Source organism: Rutilus rutilus (genome assembly GCF_951802725.1).
Source record: "Rutilus rutilus genome assembly, chromosome: 7".
NCBI classification, from domain to species: Eukaryota; Metazoa; Chordata; class Actinopteri; order Cypriniformes; family Leuciscidae; genus Rutilus; species Rutilus rutilus.
This window is the reverse complement of record NC_140221.1, coordinates 28,364,097-28,383,060: the sequence shown is the minus strand read 5'-3', so window position 1 is coordinate 28,383,060 and position 18,964 is coordinate 28,364,097. Positions and strand designations below refer to the sequence as shown.

The 18,964-nt window shown below is 37.6% G+C and overlaps 1 protein-coding gene across 1 annotated transcript; it reads left to right on the top strand.

The window, feature by feature from the left end:
• Positions 1–11,766: 11,766 nt before the first annotated feature.
• On the top strand, positions 11,767–14,724 carry ccn1l1 (cellular communication network factor 1, like 1). Its single transcript, XM_084414614.1, has 5 exons — positions 11,767–11,923; positions 12,530–12,743; positions 13,335–13,685; positions 13,832–14,034; positions 14,349–14,724. Exons 1-5 carry the CDS (start codon positions 11,849–11,851, stop codon positions 14,658–14,660), a joined length of 1,155 nt encoding a protein of 384 aa, XP_084270740.1. The 5' UTR covers positions 11,767–11,848; the 3' UTR covers positions 14,661–14,724.
• The last annotated feature ends 4,240 nt before the right edge of the window (positions 14,725–18,964 follow it).

The following is an 18,964-nucleotide window of genomic DNA, read 5'->3' as shown; positions in this document are numbered from 1 at the left end:
TTCCACAACGAATTCAATCTACACAGACCCATAAAAATGAACTGCTGGTGGGTGGGTTTTCTATTTTTTTCATCTTCATCATGCTTTATTGTTTGCCATACAATTTTGTCAACCTCAATTGTGGTAAATGGCAAAGACTTTCCATGACCATTTTCCCCCTCTTTCTTTGATGCTCATCAAATGTCTTGAGGTTAGCTTCATATATTAGCTCATAAAGCAATTAACATTTAACACCATGTTGTCTTTTTATAGAGATTGGTAAAGTTTCATTCTTTTTCTTCACCCTCTTTCAGATGATGTCATTCAGATGCTCACTTTAAGTTTTTAATGACATCTTTAGGTCTGAATATGACTTTAGTTTGCCACACTGTGAACTTAAGAACATGTTTTTATTGAATCAGTTCAATGTAGGGAATCGTAAGCTATCTGATAGTGCTATAGTCAACCTCAAATGAGGTAAAAGTCTTATTTTTTTAATAACTCAAATAACAAAACTCATACATTTGAATTTGCCACATTATGGAAGGAGTCTGACTCTGAAGTTGTTGGTTTTTTTCTTTCTTTCTTGGTCATCTCTCTTGTCAATGGAAAATCATTAGATAGACCCTTTTTCCTAACATAACTAAATATCTGTGATATCTCTCTCTCTCTCTCTCTCTTATAATTAAGACCATATCCATTGTATAATAATAGTTAATAAGTAGCCTAGGCTAAAATTATATATATGTATATATATAATATATAATTATGTCAGATGTATATATAGATAGATAGATAGATAGACATATAGATAGATAGATAGATAGATAGATAGATAGATAGACATATAGATAGATAGATAGATAGATAGATAGATAGATAGATAGATAGATAGATAGATAGATAGATAGATAGATAGATAGATAGATAGATAGATAGGCTATATATAATTTATTTATTTATTTATTTTGCTTAGGCCTTCAGTGCAGGACTCATATGCACTCGACAGAAAAATGCTGGTTGTTAAATGACTTTTGCTCTCTTTTCACAATAATTAAAGTTGGCAAGAAACAGAAGTTGCGATAGTCTTTTCTTCCCTATTGTAATATCCATGTCAAAATTGATTGGATCATTGTGGTTTGCTATTGCTGGTATCTCATGTGAGTGACAGGTTCTCCTGTCCTCGTGCCAGTAAACGCGTCATCAGAGAAAAGAAATCGTTGCAAGAGGGAGGGGAAGTTATTTTGATTAAAGATTACAAGGGCATACTAATTAAATAATATTAATTTGCACAGATAAATCATTTATAAAAATACTCCATAAAATAATATTTCATAAAAAAAATGAAATATCGATTTTTATTTCTTGGTGTTTTTAAAGCAAAGTCAATGTGTGACCTCTGTAGCAACAGTCCTTCAATGTCGAGTTTGCAAACAAAACATAATCACAAATTACAACTTAAAAAATGTAATTCTAATGGACTGAACTATTTTATGTGACATGGAGACTACTTAGATGTCCGTGTTATTTCTATTAAATATATAGATACATTTATATAAATATTGATGCAGAGTTCTATTTTAGTTCTTCTTTACCTGTTATTTTCATGATTAGCATTTGACTAGGATTATCAATTTTCTGCTTGAAACAATGCAGGGTTGAATCCATTTTGTTTCCATATGAGCTTTAAGAGCAGTATAATCATGGGACTTGATAAAAATTCAAAAGCAAAAGATATTTCTCAACTATTCAACTGTAATTTCTAACTTCACGTAGAGTGTTTGTGTAGTGGAAGGAATGTACTATAAGGAGTTATTTTTAAGGGTGATGTCTAACTGTTGCCGTTGCTTTTAACAAGTTGATCATGACTTCATTTAAGAGTCTTTAGGAGTTTCATAAAATTGGTAAATATAAATTATAATATTTCCATTTTAGAATCCGGATTCCGCAATGGAACCCATTGTCCCATAATTCAGATGACTACACAGTGATATTACAGTGACAAAAATAGGGAAGTGTATTTGGTCAGTAGACATAAGTCAGAATTTGAGACCGCAAAATGGTTTTAATTAAATGGACATTTTCCAACAAGAAAATAAAAGCTGATGACAAGTATTGTTGAGCTGTACTAAAGCATGTAGTCCAATCAATTTAAATTCATTACTTCTAAAAACACCCACTACTGAGATTCTCAAATGTTTTCTTGAAAAGTGTTACCATGAGAACATGTGTGTTGAACACCTTTAAAAAAAAAAAAAAAAAAATTACCTTTCACTATGTCCAAAGGCCATCACTTATTTTGATAATAACGCCTAGTCACATGCTTCAACAGTTCCTAAGGAAGGATAGGAGGTCTGAGTTGTCCAGTCTCATTCGTTTCCTCTCAAGGTTCAACCAAGACTTTTTGAATAGAAACAGGAAGGTCCAATCCACCATCCCATTCCAATACATGTTCTCAGGAAAGGCCACAACCAATAGAACACATAAATACTGCCGTCACCGTCTGGACATTTGTCTGTTTCTGCTTGAAGATGGACAAACATCTCTCAAAATGTCACCCAAAGGCTCATGGTCTGCATTGAATTTGTCTTTCAAGTTTCAACACATTTTTAGTATTTACTTTCATCAATGCGCTGTACGTTGAATCTTCATATTAGATTGAAATATATGGCGTGTAACCTCATCCTTTCATCTTAAATGAATTTAACCTTGAATAGCACCATTTTGATTGGCTTTCCTGTACGCATGCAAGTCCAGTTAATCAAGTAAGTAAAATGACAAACATGTCCCTATTACAGGCAGGTGGCCAAATTGGTTTACTTTCAAAATACTTTGAGGGATTAGATGGACAAGTAAACTCCTTTGAAAATTATTTGTGCATTTTGTGCTTGTGTAATTCGCTCGCCTTACTCACTTGTTTGTTTTGACCTGTGATTTATTATGCTTTTCCCTCAGCCAGCTGTTCCGGATTTGTTTTATCTGTTCTTTATTTGACAAAGAACACAGTACAAAACATTTCTCTTGACCAAAACAATTGCTTTCATTGAGTCTGTAATCAATGAAAATACATGAAAACTGGTGCCCTTAAAAAGATCATAAACATTTGCGTTTTTATTATGTTACAAAAATCTGCATTCTTTTATGCACCCTAACTTTTCCATTTGGGAAAACTTTTCCAGTGTTTTCAATTATCTTGGAAAGAGTGGAAACAATCTTTTCATGATTACAATTGGACTTTTTGCATACCTTACAAACTGTAAATAGCATAAAAGACACAATTGCATGCTTGAAAGTCTGTAGACAAGTTGTAATCCATAACTGTGATAACCTCTATTTGTATTGCTTTCTGATATTTTTGTGGGTATGCTATGCAAGGTACACTCCTTAAGTCAGTCATTTTTCCTCATTTACATTTTACACAAAGAAATGAACAGCACTTAACAGTGGCCTAATAAAAAAAAAGTAATCATGGCTGACTGCTAAAAGCACAAGTAGGCCTATATAATGGAATCTTTAAGCAAAATCTTAAGTTTTTTTTTTTTTTTTTTCACAGATAATTTTTGTGTTTTGAGTTTTGTGCTGTCATAACAACATATTTTAGCTTCCAATAGCAGAACCAAAACATTGCCTGAGAGTTGCCATCAACAGTTACCTAAACCTAATCCTCCCTCAAGCAGAGACCTCATCTTCACCCATGCATCAGTTACACCTCATATCTACTGCACACCTGGAGATCTTGTCTTTCACAGAGGACAGTTGTGTTGTTGAAGGTTTGGGCAGTGTATGAGTGGAGGAGGGTGGTTCTGCTCGCCCTACGGCTGTCAACACTTCGATTTTGAAAGAGTGAAGGAACTCAAACTGAATGAATAACAGACTCACGTGAGTGATGAGAAGTGAATGTCTGAATGAACCTCATTGAAACACACCTGTGGAGAACACCACCTTCACCTGTTTGAACTTCTGACCTATTTAGGAGGCCACATGCTGCAATGCAAGGGACAAGAAGCTCCATGCTGTAAGCTAAAACATATTCAATCCAGCTGACACACAGACATCTTATGAAACACTGACATCTTATGAAACAAACATCTCTCCACATGAAAGCTTTCAAACATATGCACAATTTTTCTTGGTATTAAAAAGCTTTCTGGAATACTTGATTCTGATTGGTCAGTCACGCCAATTAGCAGTCTGATTTTATCCATGGCATCGCTGCATTCAAGCAGCCTTGATTCTAGTCACTTTGTTCAGAGCAAGATGACAGTGTAGTACCTTCTATTTATTAACTACAAAAAATACAGCAAGATTTTTTATTCTTCTTCTTCAAGAAGACGAACATACAGTGCGCTGTAAGGCGGTGTGGTAACCAAAGTGCACAAAGAAGGCTCAGGAGTAGAAAAACAAAAACAGTATTCATTTAAATAAACAAAATATACAGGAGATCGCTGGAGAGTAAATAACAGGAGCTTAGGAGATCACATTCCACACATGAACAAACGATAACTGACAAGGAGTAACTGAAACACAGGGCTTTATATACACAGGGCAAACAAAGGAAACTAGACAAGACACAGGTGAAACTAATCAGTAACCATACAAATAACTGAAAGGGAATACAAGAAACAGACGCACAAGAACAAAATGACAACTAAACTGAACATAACTCTTACATAACTCCCCCCTCCTGGAAGGCGCATCCTCACACTGTAACAGAGAGTTCAACAGTGGATGGAGGGAGGAGGTTTAGGTGTGGGACCTGACAGAGGGAGGAGCCAGAGAGTGACCCTGAGCTAAATCATTAGGATGAAGGCAGACAGCGCAACCGATGGAGGGAGAAGCCAGGGTGGAGCCAGTAATCCGACCGACAGAGGTGGAGCCAGGAGAGGTGGAGACCCAGGCAGAGCTGAGAAGATGAACACCCCAGGTGACACTGCTGGACTGGAGGGCCAAGGGGGAACTGCAGACTGAGACTGAGACTAAGGAAAACTGTGGGGAGGAGGAGCCCGGTAGGGCCAAAGGGGTGGAGGGACAAGGCGTAGCCGGAAGTCCGTGGTGCAATCAGGGTGACGCCTGACCAAGGCGTATCCCCAGAGACGTGGGAGCCCAGTGAAGCCAGGGGTTAGCCAAAGAGTCGGAAGGCAGAGGTAGAGTACAGGGCTCAGAGGCCCAAAGTGGAGATGGGGGAGCTTGGCAAGACCAGCTGGAGCTTGGAGACTTGGAGCTGGGTGGGACCAGTGGCGACGAAGGAGTCTCTTTTATCACATCGCAACCTTGCGTTTGTTAATTTCATACAAATGCAACTTCTACCCTCTAGTGTCTCAGTGAAAATTACCTCAGAGGACTTTGATAGTGATATTACTGTAATATATTTAGCGATAATGAACAACTAACTGCATATTATCCAACTTATTTAGTCATCAGTGCTTATTTAACTAATCCTTTATGCTTTCATAGACTATTCAAGGCAGCTTGACCCCAGAAATGTACCTTGGCTCAGAAATGTTGTGATCAATGTGGTAGTTTTGAAATGAAATGAAGCATTCTGAACAGACGTCATTTGAGAGATGTCTTTTTGCACAGCACTGGCAGTGGAAAAAGTGGGGATGCTCTGTACACATTGGGCACAGGGCTCATCAGAGGCAAACAAACAGAGGCAGCTCTGTGATGATGCATTAGCCTGTCAGAGAGCGCCCGGCACTGAATACAGACCAGCCAGTGTAGGGTCAGACGGAACCTGAACTTCTCTATCCATCACAAGCAGGTTACCACACATACACACTGAATCTCGTGTATGTGCATATGCTCAGGCATACAAACACTCGATAAACTGACCTTCACACTCTGAGTGCTGCAAATGGAAATTGAAGGAATCTCCAAATATTCAGACAAGAATGTGCACACACAAACACATACACGTATGCAAACACAAAGGGTTGTTTGAGTTCCTGTTGAGTCTACTCGTTCTAGACCTAACATAGCTACTGTAACCCTTGCAAAATCTCAACTGCAAAAATTATTTATATCCACCGGTCTACGATTTCCCCCCCGTGTGATTCATGAGCGCTGTGCATTCTTCGTGAATCGTCAAATCCTGCAAACCGTCCCATGAATAACCCTGAGGTATCCTTGGTATCTGCTAGCAGTGTTTCTCACCATGCCTGGTATTTCATGCCAGTATTTTGAACCTCTTCAGTTTTTTTGACTCATCAAGGGGTGAAACGTCTGTTTGATTATGTTGGCCTGAAAGTGGCATATTTCAGCTGCCCTCTGAACAATATCATAAAAGAGGTGTTATTGATACAAGGCAAGTTTGTGTTGAAAAACGGATGTATAGAGGAGAAAGATACATATTTGGGGAGTTAATATTGGCATTTGTGGTTTAGCTTTTTCCATCTCGGGTGTGTGCGTATAGGGAATTATTTCCAAGAATGTAGCTTTTAAAGACGATGCTGCATTAAACAGCAAAGTTAAACAGCATTAGGGGCACAAATACACTCCGGTTCCCAGCAGATTCTCTCTCACACACTTACCAGCTGCAACTCTTAGTCACTTACTAAATAGAAATTTCATGTTCAATTTAACAATCTCACTAGGTGTCAAGGTCACATTTTATATTTATTTAAAAGAAAAAAAAGTCTACTATTAGGACCCTTAAGATTGTTTGCATTAACATCATAATTTTACCTCAGCTCATTTTACTCCCATTCTCATGTGTAATGGCAATAGGTCTTGCTGTAACAAAAAAGGATTGTACTGAATTTATTCATTTATTTAAATTGTTAAAACATTAAAACAATTATTTACAGTATTTTTGCAGTCATTCTTATGAATGTATGATAAGCATCATCAACAAAAATAATGAGAAACACAATGCCAGATGCATTATAGTAATGAGAATTGGGGAGTAAAATGTCATTTGCCAATGCCACAATGCAAAAAAGTTATCTAAGGTTCCTAAGAGAAGATTATGTTTTCTTCATGCAAAATATCAGTAGGCCTACTTTATGTTTTGGCTTTGGTTGAAATGTGACCTGGACATTTCTTGAGATCGCACTTATTTTTCCACATTAAAAACCATTTAAGGGATTAGTTCAGTGTTTTTGGGTGTAAAAGCTTGTCTTTAGATGGATTTTCCCCCCAATGATTTGTGATTTATACTGTTTTGAGATTGTTTTGATTTCAGCAGATGAAGTTTCCATTGTTTTGTAGCGTGTGGCAACTCAAAGTGTTACCATGGTATTAGTTTATTAGTTAGTTCAATCTCTATTGCTTTTTACTTCTATTTTTAGGCAAGACTTTTATAAATATGTCCCCAGGCAGACAGATATATACAGTGAGGAAAATAAGTATTTGAACATCCTGCTATTTTGCAAGTTCTCCTACTTGGAAATCATGGAGGGGTCTGAAATTGTCATCTTAGGTGCATGTCCACTGTGAGAGACATAATCTAAAAAAAAAAATCCAGAAATCACAATATATGATTTTTTAACTATTTATTTGTATGATACAGCTGCAAATAAGTATTTGAACACCTGTCTATCAGCTAGAATTCTGACCCTCAAAGACCTGTTAGTCTGCCTTTAAAATGTCCACCTCCACTCCATTTATTATCCTAAATTAGATGCACCTGTTTGAGGTCGTTAGCTGCATAAAGACACCTGTCCACCCCATACAATCAGTAAGAATCCAACTACTAACATGGCCAAGACCAAAGAGCTGTCCAAAGACACTAGAGACAAAATTGTACACCTCCACAAGGCTGGAAAGGGCTACGGGGAAATTGCCAAGCAGCTTGGTGAAAAAAGGTCCACTGTTGGAGCAATCATTAGAAAATGGAAGAAGCTAAACATGACTGGCAATCTCCCTCGGACTGGGGCTCCATGCAAGATCTCACCTCGTGGGGTCTCAATGATCCTAAGAAAGGTAAGAAATCAGCCCAGAACTACACGGGAGGAGCTGGTCAATGACCTGAAAAGAGCTGGGACCACCGTTTCCAAGGTTACTGTTGGTAATACACTAAGACGTCATGGTTTGAAATCATGCATGGCACGGAAGGTTCCCCTGCTTAAACCAGCACATGTCAAGGCCCGTCTTAAGTTTGCCAATGACCATTTGGATGATCCAGAGGAGTCATGGGAGAAAGTCATGTGGTCAGATGAGACCAAAATATAACTTTTTGGTCATAATTCCACTAAACGTGTTTGGAGGAAGAAGAATGATGAGTACCATTCCAAGAACACCATCCCTACTGTGAAGCATGGGGGTGGTAGCATCATGCTTTGGGGGTGTTTTTCTGCACATGGGACAGGGCGACTGCACTGTATTAAGGAGAGGATGACCGGGGCCATGTATTGCGAGATTTTGGGGAACAACCTCCTTCCCTCAGTTAGAGCATTGAAGATGGGTCGAGGCTGGGTCTTCCAACATGACAATGACCCGAAGCACACAGCCAGGATAACCAAGGAGTGGCTCTGTAAGAAGCATATCAAGGTTCTGGCGTGGCCTAGCCAGTCTCCAGACCTAAACCCAATAGAGAATCTTTGGAGGGAGCTCAAACTCCGTGTTTCTCAGCGACAGCCCAGAAACCTGACTGATCTAGAGAAGATCTGTGTGGAGGAGTGGGCCAAAATCCCTCCTGCAGTGTGTGCAAACCTGGTGAAAAACTACAGGAAACGTTTGACCTCTGTAATTGCAAACAAAGGCTACTGTACCAAATATTAACATTGATTTTCTCAGGTGTTCAAATACTTATTTGCAGCTGTATCATACAAATAAATAGTTAAAAAATCATACATTGTGATTTCTGGATTATTTATTTTTATTTTTATTATGTCTCTCACAGTGGCCATGCACCTACGATGACAATTTCAGACCCCTCCATGATTTCTAAGTGGGAGAACTTGCAAAATAGCAGGGTGTTCAAATACTTATTTTCCTCACTGTATATATACATACTGATTTCCCACTGAGCAGTTTTGACATGCTTCTCTTGCTAATGTGCAGAGCTGCTGATCCCTTACTTGACTGCTTCCATGGCAAAGCAATACGTGTTCCAGACATTGCTTGGCAGAAGGTCAGCACACAGACATTTTACGTTTTTATCTTTATTTTTCCTTTTATTCAGGATGGCCATCTGTGTGTAGGGTGAATTAAGGTATTCTGGGATATTGTAGGCCTATCAGAAACCCAATATCTGATGTGTTGGCTATATTACTAGTTCCCATGTTGGGTGATCGTATAATTGAGGTCTCATTTGTTTGTCTGAAGTATGCTTACAATCCAGTTAATTGCAGAAAAAGGTTTTTAATTATTTTTATTTTTTTGCACCGATGCCATAAGAACCAAGCTTCTAGATCCAGTCACTGTTCTCCACCGGATTGGCTCCCGTCAGTTTTGTGTTCTATGCGCGACTCAAATGCTGTGCGGCGCTGAAAGGACGCGAGACGCGAGAGCATACTATTCGTCCGGCTAGCGCGTTTACATTTAAGCTTCTGTCGACCTAATGAAGATTTGACGCAAGAAGACCTCAAAAAGACTTTTCAGTTGCATGGACGTCGCCATCTTCTGGTAAGAGAATACAGGCTTGAATCTACAGTACGTTCGTAGACATCGAGACGAACGGGACATTTCGAGACTCACACACACACCTGTAAGTAAATGCGGTGGTCAATCCCAAAAATTGACAGTGTGAATGTAGCATAAAGTGTGAAGAACAATAATCTAAAGAACCTTTTTCCATAAAGAACCTTTTGTGCAATGGAAAGGTTCCATTGATGTTAAAGGTTCTCCATGGAACCATACGTTTTATTTTTAAGAGTGTATTTGCACTCTTTGTAAATATATTTTTTATGTCTGTATGTGAACTTACTTATTCTCACGTTAATTTGAGTAAAGCACTTTATTATTGACTTGCATTGGACCAGAGAATGAGACAAATCTAAAAATATTAAAGGGATCATTTAAAATGTCATTTCCACCAAAGAACAGCTAAAGGGATAGATCACCTAAAAATGAAAATCATAATTGACTCGCATTCACATCATTCCAAACTTATTTGACTTTCTTTCCTCTGAGAAACACAAAAGAATATATTTTGAAGTGTCTGAACTGTCAATAAAATAAAAGTAGTCTAAATGGGGCCCATTACTAGGCTATCCCTTTAAGAGAAGAGCATGTGCCATGGATACATTTATTCATGCCATCTACCACAGAACTATTATGTTATTAGCCTAGGAAATCTCAAAAGCCCTCAAGATTGGGTGTGACTAATATTAATTTTAAACTTCCTTAAATGGTTTTCTAACCATTTGTTGGTCTCATAATTAATTGCGTATAAAGTTCGAGCATTTGCGTCATGGTGCCACAAATATGTCCTTACATTATGTGTCCTAACTTAAGATTCACCTGTTCAGTGTCTCATTGCACTTGTTTAAATTCATGTGGTATGGCTCTATTATCAGTCATTACATCCATTTGCTGCATACGCAGTGACTAATCTCCATCAGACTTCACCTCTGACCCTGTAGATGTCACATCAGCGCATCATCATGGGAATGTCATTCCAGCTGCTCTCTTCTCCTCAAAAGAAATGAATGAAAAGCTCCACACAGTGATATTTCCACACCGCCTACTCAGATGATTTTCCTCTCTTACTCAGATTTTGTGAGTGGATGCAGTACGTCACTGAGCGGGCAGGCAGCTATGTGCCATGTGTGTGTGATGTCTCGCCGCCACTGCGGTGAGAGCAAGTGCCGTCTGACATACTGTCTGTGCTGTTTGCAGGGGAGGTGAGAGGGATTGCAGTGTGTGTGTGTGTGTGTGTGTGTGTCTTACTGGACTCTCCTCTGACCAAAATGTGCTAGACTACCTTTCCTGTATTTCATAACAGCCCATTAGTTCCTGAAATCAGACACAAACACCTTTCAATATTTTTTAGTAGTTTCTCCACCTCTACACTTTTAGAGAAAAAGTTCAATGGGTTCTATATAGAATCCTAGACTCAATTTAAAAAAAAAACTTTATGCCTAAAAGGTTCTATATATAAGGATATATGTCTTAAAGGAATAGTTCACTTCAAAATGAAAATTCTGTCATCATTTACTCACCCTCAAGTTGTGTCAAACCTGTATGAATGTCTTTCTTCTGCTGAACACAAAGGAAGATATTTTGAAGACTGTCGGTAACCAGACAGTAGATGTACTCCATTGACTTTCATAGTAGAAAAAAAAAAAAAATACTATGGAAGTCAATGGGGCCCATCAACTGTTTGGTTACCGACAGTCTTCAGCAGAAAAAAGACATTCATACAGGCTTGAAACAACTTGAGGGTGAGGAAATGATGACAGAATTTTCATTTTGAAGTAAAATGATACTTTCATGTTTAAAAGGTATGAAAAGTATGTTTACAAACTGTTTCATTCATAACATTTAAAATGAATTGAATCAAAATGAATTAACTAAAACTACATTCATAAAATTATCCCATGATGGGAAAAGTCCTATGTAGAAACTTTTCTAAGAGTGCAGTTTTTATTTGCCAAAAGTATAGAAATGGTAAAAGAAGATATAGAAGCACCTAAAGATTTCATTCTAACCATTAATAAAGGCAATATGCACCAAAACATTTCAGATGTATATCTTTTTGTGTGTATGTCTAAATTGGCTTGTCAGATCTCTCTCTCTCTGTGTGTGTGTGTGTGTGTGTGTGAGTGATGTCAGAGGGGGCTGTGCCAAGCTGTCTATAAAAGTGGCAGTCACTAAGGGAATCGAGTGGAGCAGAGCTTTACAGTTTTATACATTTAGCAATTCTTAAACAGGCTTTAAGGGGTGAGTGCAGATTGACAAGAACGCAAACATTTTGGATAAAACCATGTCACCTCTAAGGAGCATACTAAGGCAAGGACATTTTTTCACACTGGTGCTGCTGTCATGGGCCGCTGTGGAGGTGAGTTTTTGTGCTCTGTTTGATGGTTTGAACCTGAAAGTGTACCATACCACTATCTGACATCCAGGTTGCCTTTAATAATATAATTATGACCTTACCTTTAAGAGTACATTAAAAAATATGTGTTACTGCTTTTCCATAAACTGATTTTTCAGATTTTTATTTTATTTTTAAAAAGACATTTAATCCTTTATTAATTTGCACTTTGCACTATAAAAATTGCTTAATCACAGTGTCAGTTTTCGGTTGCAGATAAAAGCGTTCTGTTTCTTAAGCATTTTAGTATAGGGAGTTATACAGGGCACCGAAATTCACTTTTTTTTTTTTTTTTGCCTGATTTGCATCAGGTTTTTGCTCACAGAGCCAGTATTATTCTTGTATGTGGTCTAATATAGAGCCTGCCTGAATTTGTAATGACTTTGTGGTGGTTAAAGAAGATACTGCAATAAACCATCTGCTTCATTGCATAACTATAGCATTCTTTCTTAAATTCTTAAGTGAAAGCAACTTATTATCTCTTGATTTATGGAATGGAAGAGGGGAAAACATCTCATAAAAGCTAGTGTTTTCTAAAATCTGTTCTTGTTTCCTTCTGTGCTTTCTTAGGTGCAGGGTGTCTGTCCACTGAAATGCTCTTGTCCCTCATCGCCCCCCTCGTGTCCTGCTGGTATCAGTTCGGTTCTTGACCCATGTGGGTGCTGTCGGGTCTGTGCCAGGCAGTTTAACCAAGACTGCAGCCCTACTGAGCCCTGCGACCACATCAAAGGACTGCGCTGCCACCTAGGGGCCCAAGGAGACCCCGACAAAGGCTTGTGTAGAGGTAAGAGGAACAAGGAAATCTTAGACAGTGTTGTGATTGGTAACTATGTTTTTTAACTATTTGAAATAAAGCTTAAAGAAAATGAAAAGTTAGATGAAAAAAGTACAGGTAAAAAAAAAACCCAACTGAATTAAATATGTTTAAGCTGATGTACTTAAATTACTAAAACAAAAACTGAAATAAATGAAAGCTAAAAAACAAATAAAAAATACAAAGTAAAATATTACTATAAAATATTCAAATTCAAAATATTAATAAATACTATAATTGTATGTAAATATACTAAAATAACTAAAATTATTTATTTTTTTTACATTGTACTGAAAAAAAAATCTTAAAAGAGCCTAAACTGGTTTACTGGTCTTAGCTGGTTTAAACCGGTCCCCTAGCCTGGCCAAGCTGAAAATTACCCATAAACCCCTCTAAAACCAGACCAGGCTGAGAGAAACAGCATACCATTTTAGGCTGGTTTTAGATGATTTATGAATCCATTATTGTATAATAATAAACGGGAAAATGTATTAAAGAGGAATATGGCACTCATCATTGTCATGTTAATCAAGCAATATTATTGTTATTTCTGACATCTAGCTGAGGCTCAAGGTCGCCCATGTGAGCTGGATGGACGGGTCTATCAGCACGGCGAGGACTTTCAGCCAACTTGCGAGCATCAGTGCACATGTGTTGATGGAGTAGTCGGCTGCATCCCACTGTGCCCACACCGCATTTCTCTACCCGACTGGCCCTGTTCCCGCCGCCGCCTCACCAAACTGCCTGGCCGCTGCTGCCAGGAGTGGGTGTGTGATGATGACAACCGCATTGCTGAAGTGGATCCGTTGCCTGATGCACATCCACAAAAGCACACTTACCTCACTGGCAATGAGTTACTTGTAGTAGCTCCATCTACTTCTTGGGACAGTAGTGCAGGAGCCCCTTATCAAGGTAGATGAATAACAGTTATAAACTGATAAAAAACTAATTACATAAACAACAGGGGTGAAAAAAAATGATTCATGGTTATAAACACTGGTTATTATTCAAGGTTATCAACAAATTTATATTTTACCCTCTGTCGCTTTTTTTTTTAGAGTGGATTTCATCCTCTAAGTCCCATGCCATCCTTCCATCCACCTGCTTACTACAGGTCACCGATTGGTCCCCGTGCTCAACCACCTGCGGAATAGGCGTGTCCAGCCGTGTAACCAATAGTAATCCTGAATGTCGGCTCGTCAGCGAAACTAGGCTCTGTCAGATACGAGAGTGTGGCATCAACCTTCCACCATCACAGAAGGTAAGTGGCGGCTGTAGTCGGATCTGTAAAATGACATAAATAATATAATATATAAAAGTATAAAAAGGATCTGGAACTACTAAGTAATAAATAATATGAAATTTAAACAATATAAAATTATTTAAAAAATTCATATATATATATATATATACATCTGCTTATATTCTTATAATTGTATATCATTTTTAATTTGAATACTACTACTAATAATTTTAATATTTAGATTTCTGGTCAATGGCTTCTGCTCTGTTATTGAAGTAGATTTGCATTACAGCCATACCTAAATGTCTTCTCTCTCTTCCTTCTTTACTCAGAAAGGAAAGAAGTGTCAGAGGACCACACGACCACAGAAACCCATGCAGATCGAATTTGCAGGATGCTTCACTGCTCGCCGTTACCGGCCACGTACATGTGGATCCTGCTCTGATGGTCGCTTCTGTGTTCCCTCTGTGACGCGTACGGTCCGTCTACACTTTCACTGTCCTGAGCCAGAACGAGACGACTTTACCCGCAACGTCATGTGGATACAGCGCTGCAGCTGCAGTCAAAGAAACGGCCGAGAAGGCCTGCCATCACAAGCAGAGTTCCTCAATCTGCCAAACGACATTCACACATACACACACTGACATTAACTCAAGAACAAGTTCAAAAGCATTTTCTCACATTTCTATGGAAACATTTAGCTCAGCATCCAACAATATTCTCAGTATATCAATAATATGTATATAACTTATAAATAAGATTGCTGTTTTATTATCCCTTGTTTATATACAGGGGATATGTGGTCATTATATGTAAGTAAGAGGTAAATTATGACTGTAAAGCTTGTTACACACACACACACACACGTTTCCATGTTTCATGGGGACTTTCCATATATGTAAGGATTTTATACTATACAAACTGCATATTCGATCCCCTTACACTAACCCTAAACCTACGCATCAAAGGAAATGATCTGCATTTTTACATTTTAAAAAAACATCACTTAATATGATTTATTAGCTGTTTTCCTCATGGGGAGGAAACATGAGGAAAAGATTCCTCCCCACAAGGACGCCATCTTTGTGGGGACATTTTGTCCCCATAATGTAGGCTTTACCAGGATTCCCCCTCCCCACACACACATTCAAATGTTTACCATTTTACTCTATCATTTAATATTCATACCCCATTTTTGTATTGTATATAGTGTAAATATGTTTCAGTACCACTGTACATATCTAAAATGTTTGTTTTTATTTTATAATATTTAACAGACTTCAATTCTGAAGTGTCATATTCAAACCTCAATTTTTTGAGGTGAATGGCAAATAACAAACATGGAGCAAAGACATTTTATGCATATTTTAGTAGTTTCATTTTGTAAAATAAAATGTATTACAATTTATGTTTTGACTTTGTGTATGGCAAACATTGAAAAAATAACAATGAATAGAATAGATTAGAGCACACACTGGGCAATAATAATAATGCAATAATAATTATGCTGTTTTGGTGTTATTTAATTATCATAGGAAAGCTCCGGCCAGATCAATATTTATAAAGGACTTTTGGGTTGCCACTATTATATTTCTCTCCCTCAGTTTCTCTCTATGGCTTTATCTCTCTCTCTCTCTCTCTCTCTCTTCTCTCTCTCTCTCTCACACACACAGACAGCTGAGACTTTCAGCACGCCATGACGAGTGAACAGGAAATGTCTAAATGTGTTGAAAATGTGCAGGATGAAATATGTGATGACTGAACAATCTCACAGTACAGAACATTTGAGCCACACACACTGAACATTTGTCACTCTTTGATTAGTCAGCATATGTTTTGTCCGTGTGTTGTGTGACACGACAACAACAACTGTATTAAATGTGTTTGAGTGCACAGTCTTCCAAAGGTATGCTTTGTGTAGTTAAATCCAGACTTAAGTGCTCTTATTTCAACAAAAAAAAAGTGCTATTTAAAAAAGTTTCTGTAAGTGATTTCTTTATTTAAATCACGCAAATAAATAAAATTGGGGAGATGGATAAATACAGATGTTTCATAATTCTGTATCTATATTCAATAGTTCCAGTTTAAATGTGCACATTAGCGCCCTCTATTGGTTAAATGACACCTCAGAATTAGAAACAACAACAAAAAAACATTTATTACAGTGGAAACTCCTATATCCTTGCATTGCATAAACCATGGCTAAAGCTCCATTTTATTGTGTGAATTAGAATCGAGTTTGAATGGTACAATATTATACTGATGTGTATAACAAATTATTCTTCACCATTCCAGTGGAACATGAATATTTGTATCTGATGGGTTTGACTTAAGAATGGGCATGATGTGGAATTAAAGAACAATTCAAGATACTGACCATTACATCATTTAACCTTCTTGTATAATTTCATAATCTAACCCATTTTATAGCCAACATACTGTAGAAGATGGCAAAATCCCTTTTCTTATGTTGTTAATTGCAGCATATTCATGTGAGTATATTTAGTTTTCTTTCTTTCTTTTTTTTATTTATTTTTTATCTAGATATCCATTCAAATATATTCTAAGCATAGGAGCATCAAAGGAATTTCCACAATGACAACTGGTGCCCCAGTGTCCTCTGATTTTCCAAATGTATTCTTTTTTTTCTCTCGTCCTGTCATCCTCTTTATCTCTTTCCCTCCTTGGCTTAGATATTTTCTCACCCGCACTGCTGTGCTCTGTTCATCTTTCTTGGGCTTCTGTTGGTCTATTTCCTTTCTCTATCTCATGCAAAGTGTTGAGTTTCTATGAAACAATGGGGACACCAGGGAGATTGGTACCAGGGGGTTGGGGGGAAGGAGGGGTGGATACATTTACCTTTGTAAGAGTAGCAAGGGACTCCACAGTGTCTCATCAAAGACCAGTCTGCTCAGGTGATCCCCAAGGCAGAGTGTGTGTGTCTAAGAGCTGCTTGCTTTAAAGTCTTTGTATGCAGAGCCTGGATTTGAATAGAATCGCACTACTGCTCCTTTTTTAAACAAATGACATTGCCTTACATCAGAATAGAGCCGGTAGATCCTTCTATGACCCATCTTTGACCCCTCAAATTTAATTAATTGTGTTCTCATGATACTAACAGGATCAATGATATCAGTGTTTCACATTTTGGCTGAGAAATATGTGGAGAAATGCACAAGCAAATACAAAAGTAGAGTGCTTAATTTAGTGTATTCTAATTTTACAGTGTGAAAATAATCATTGTCCAAACTTACTAATGTTGTTTTCTGTTGTTTTCTTTTTGCTGCTGCTTCTAGTTCTAGCCTCACATGCAAACAAAATGGCTCATACAATCCTCCACTAGATGCCGCCAGACCATTATTTCCGGAGCAGGAATAATAACACAATCGCTAACTCTTCTATTAAAGGGATAGTTCACCCAAACATAAAAAAAAAAAAGTCATTACTTACTCCTCACCCTCAAATTGTTCCAAACCTGTATGAGTTTCTTTCTTCTTCTGAACACAAAAGAAGATATTTTGAAGAATGTTGGTAACCAGACAGTTGACGGCACCATATAGTAGGAAAAAAATAATACTATGGGTGCCGTCGACTGTCTGGTTACCAACATTCTTCAAAATATCTTATTTTGTGTTCAACAAAATAAAGAAACTCATACAGGTTTGGAACAACATAAGGGCGAGTAAATAATAACAAAATCAAAAATTTTGGGTGAACTATCACTTTAAATACTTGGCCCCACTGCTTTGACTAGCAAGCAAGACATGAGGATGAATGTATACATCTCCTATGTGAATATTTTCTTAAAAAGTTATTTTGGCTCTGATTTGTAAAAAATAATAGGGCCTTTTACATACTTTTAACCTTTTCTGTCTGAATAAATGTAGCGTAGCCTACCCTAAATTCTCATTTTGATTTTTTTTTGTGTCAGACGGTCAATCAATTATTGTTTGACCTCAAATTATTTTTTGTAAAAACAAAAAAGAAGTAGCCTACAATATTAAATTCAACCAAAGCACAAGCGAAGTTAAATTTGGCTAAATGTTTCATTGTCCTTACTACATGAAGAAAAAAAAACAGAAAAAAAAACAGTAAATGTACAAGTATGATTCTATAGGCTATCAATTATTATTGAATGGTTCTGCATAATATAGGCCAGGTTTAAAATGCAACACTCAGTTTTATACAATATAGCAGGGCATCCTTGCTTCATTGTATAAGGACTGCTCTGTGCATCTCTTAAATAATGAACAGAGTAGTTGGAGAACAGACAACAAAGTTATTTATAAGACTGTGTTAGGCTACAGTTGTCATATTATGCATTGCCATTAACAGTTTAGAGGTTTTTACTGCCTCGCGGGTGTGTTTAGTAGTTGACATCATAAGCCACAACATTTCTTAGTGTTAGCACTGCCTGTAAGAGAGAGGCCAAGGCTAGTTCATTTAAGCCTGTAATGGTAAATCAAGGTAAATTGGACAGTATTGCATTGGTTAAATAAAGATTTACGGCGCCAGAGGTAATTGGCTTTCCATCTTGGCCAGATGTTCGCAGCTTCGATCGCGCCGAGAGACGCAACAAATATAAGGTGAGAGCACGTGGTCGTGTTCAATTTAACAGATGCCTGCTTTCCTCTCGCGTGAGCACATCTGTTATTTGGACTGTGTTTTTGCATCTATTGTCGGTTTATTTATAGATTGATGCTGTGTAGACTGTCCATTTGTGTAAGCGCATAGGTGAATAATGAGCACAACTAATGTAAATTGCAGCAGGTTTAAATGTTGTGGATAAAGACGGCTTTTAAGTCCTTTCAGCATAACTCAGCCGTGGTGATTATGGGCAATTTAAATTAGTTTCAAATAATCTGAAGTTGCCCAAACAGCCATCCATCATTCTGTCAAATGCCACGCCCCCTCGCCGTTTATTGGCTGCGGGGGTAGCACCTATGGC

Bases quoted from the DNA above. Each gene is read 5' to 3' on its own strand.
- ccn1l1 (XM_084414614.1), top strand. From the start codon at position 11,849: ATGTCACCTCTAAGGAGCATACTAAGGCAAGGACATTTTTTCACACTG. The intron at 12,744-13,334 runs GTAAGAGGAACA...TCTGACATCTAG, and splicing joins CGACAAAGGCTTGTGTAGAG to CTGAGGCTCAAGGTCGCCCA. The intron at 14,035-14,348 runs GTAAGTGGCGGC...TTCTTTACTCAG, and splicing joins ACCTTCCACCATCACAGAAG to AAAGGAAAGAAGTGTCAGAG.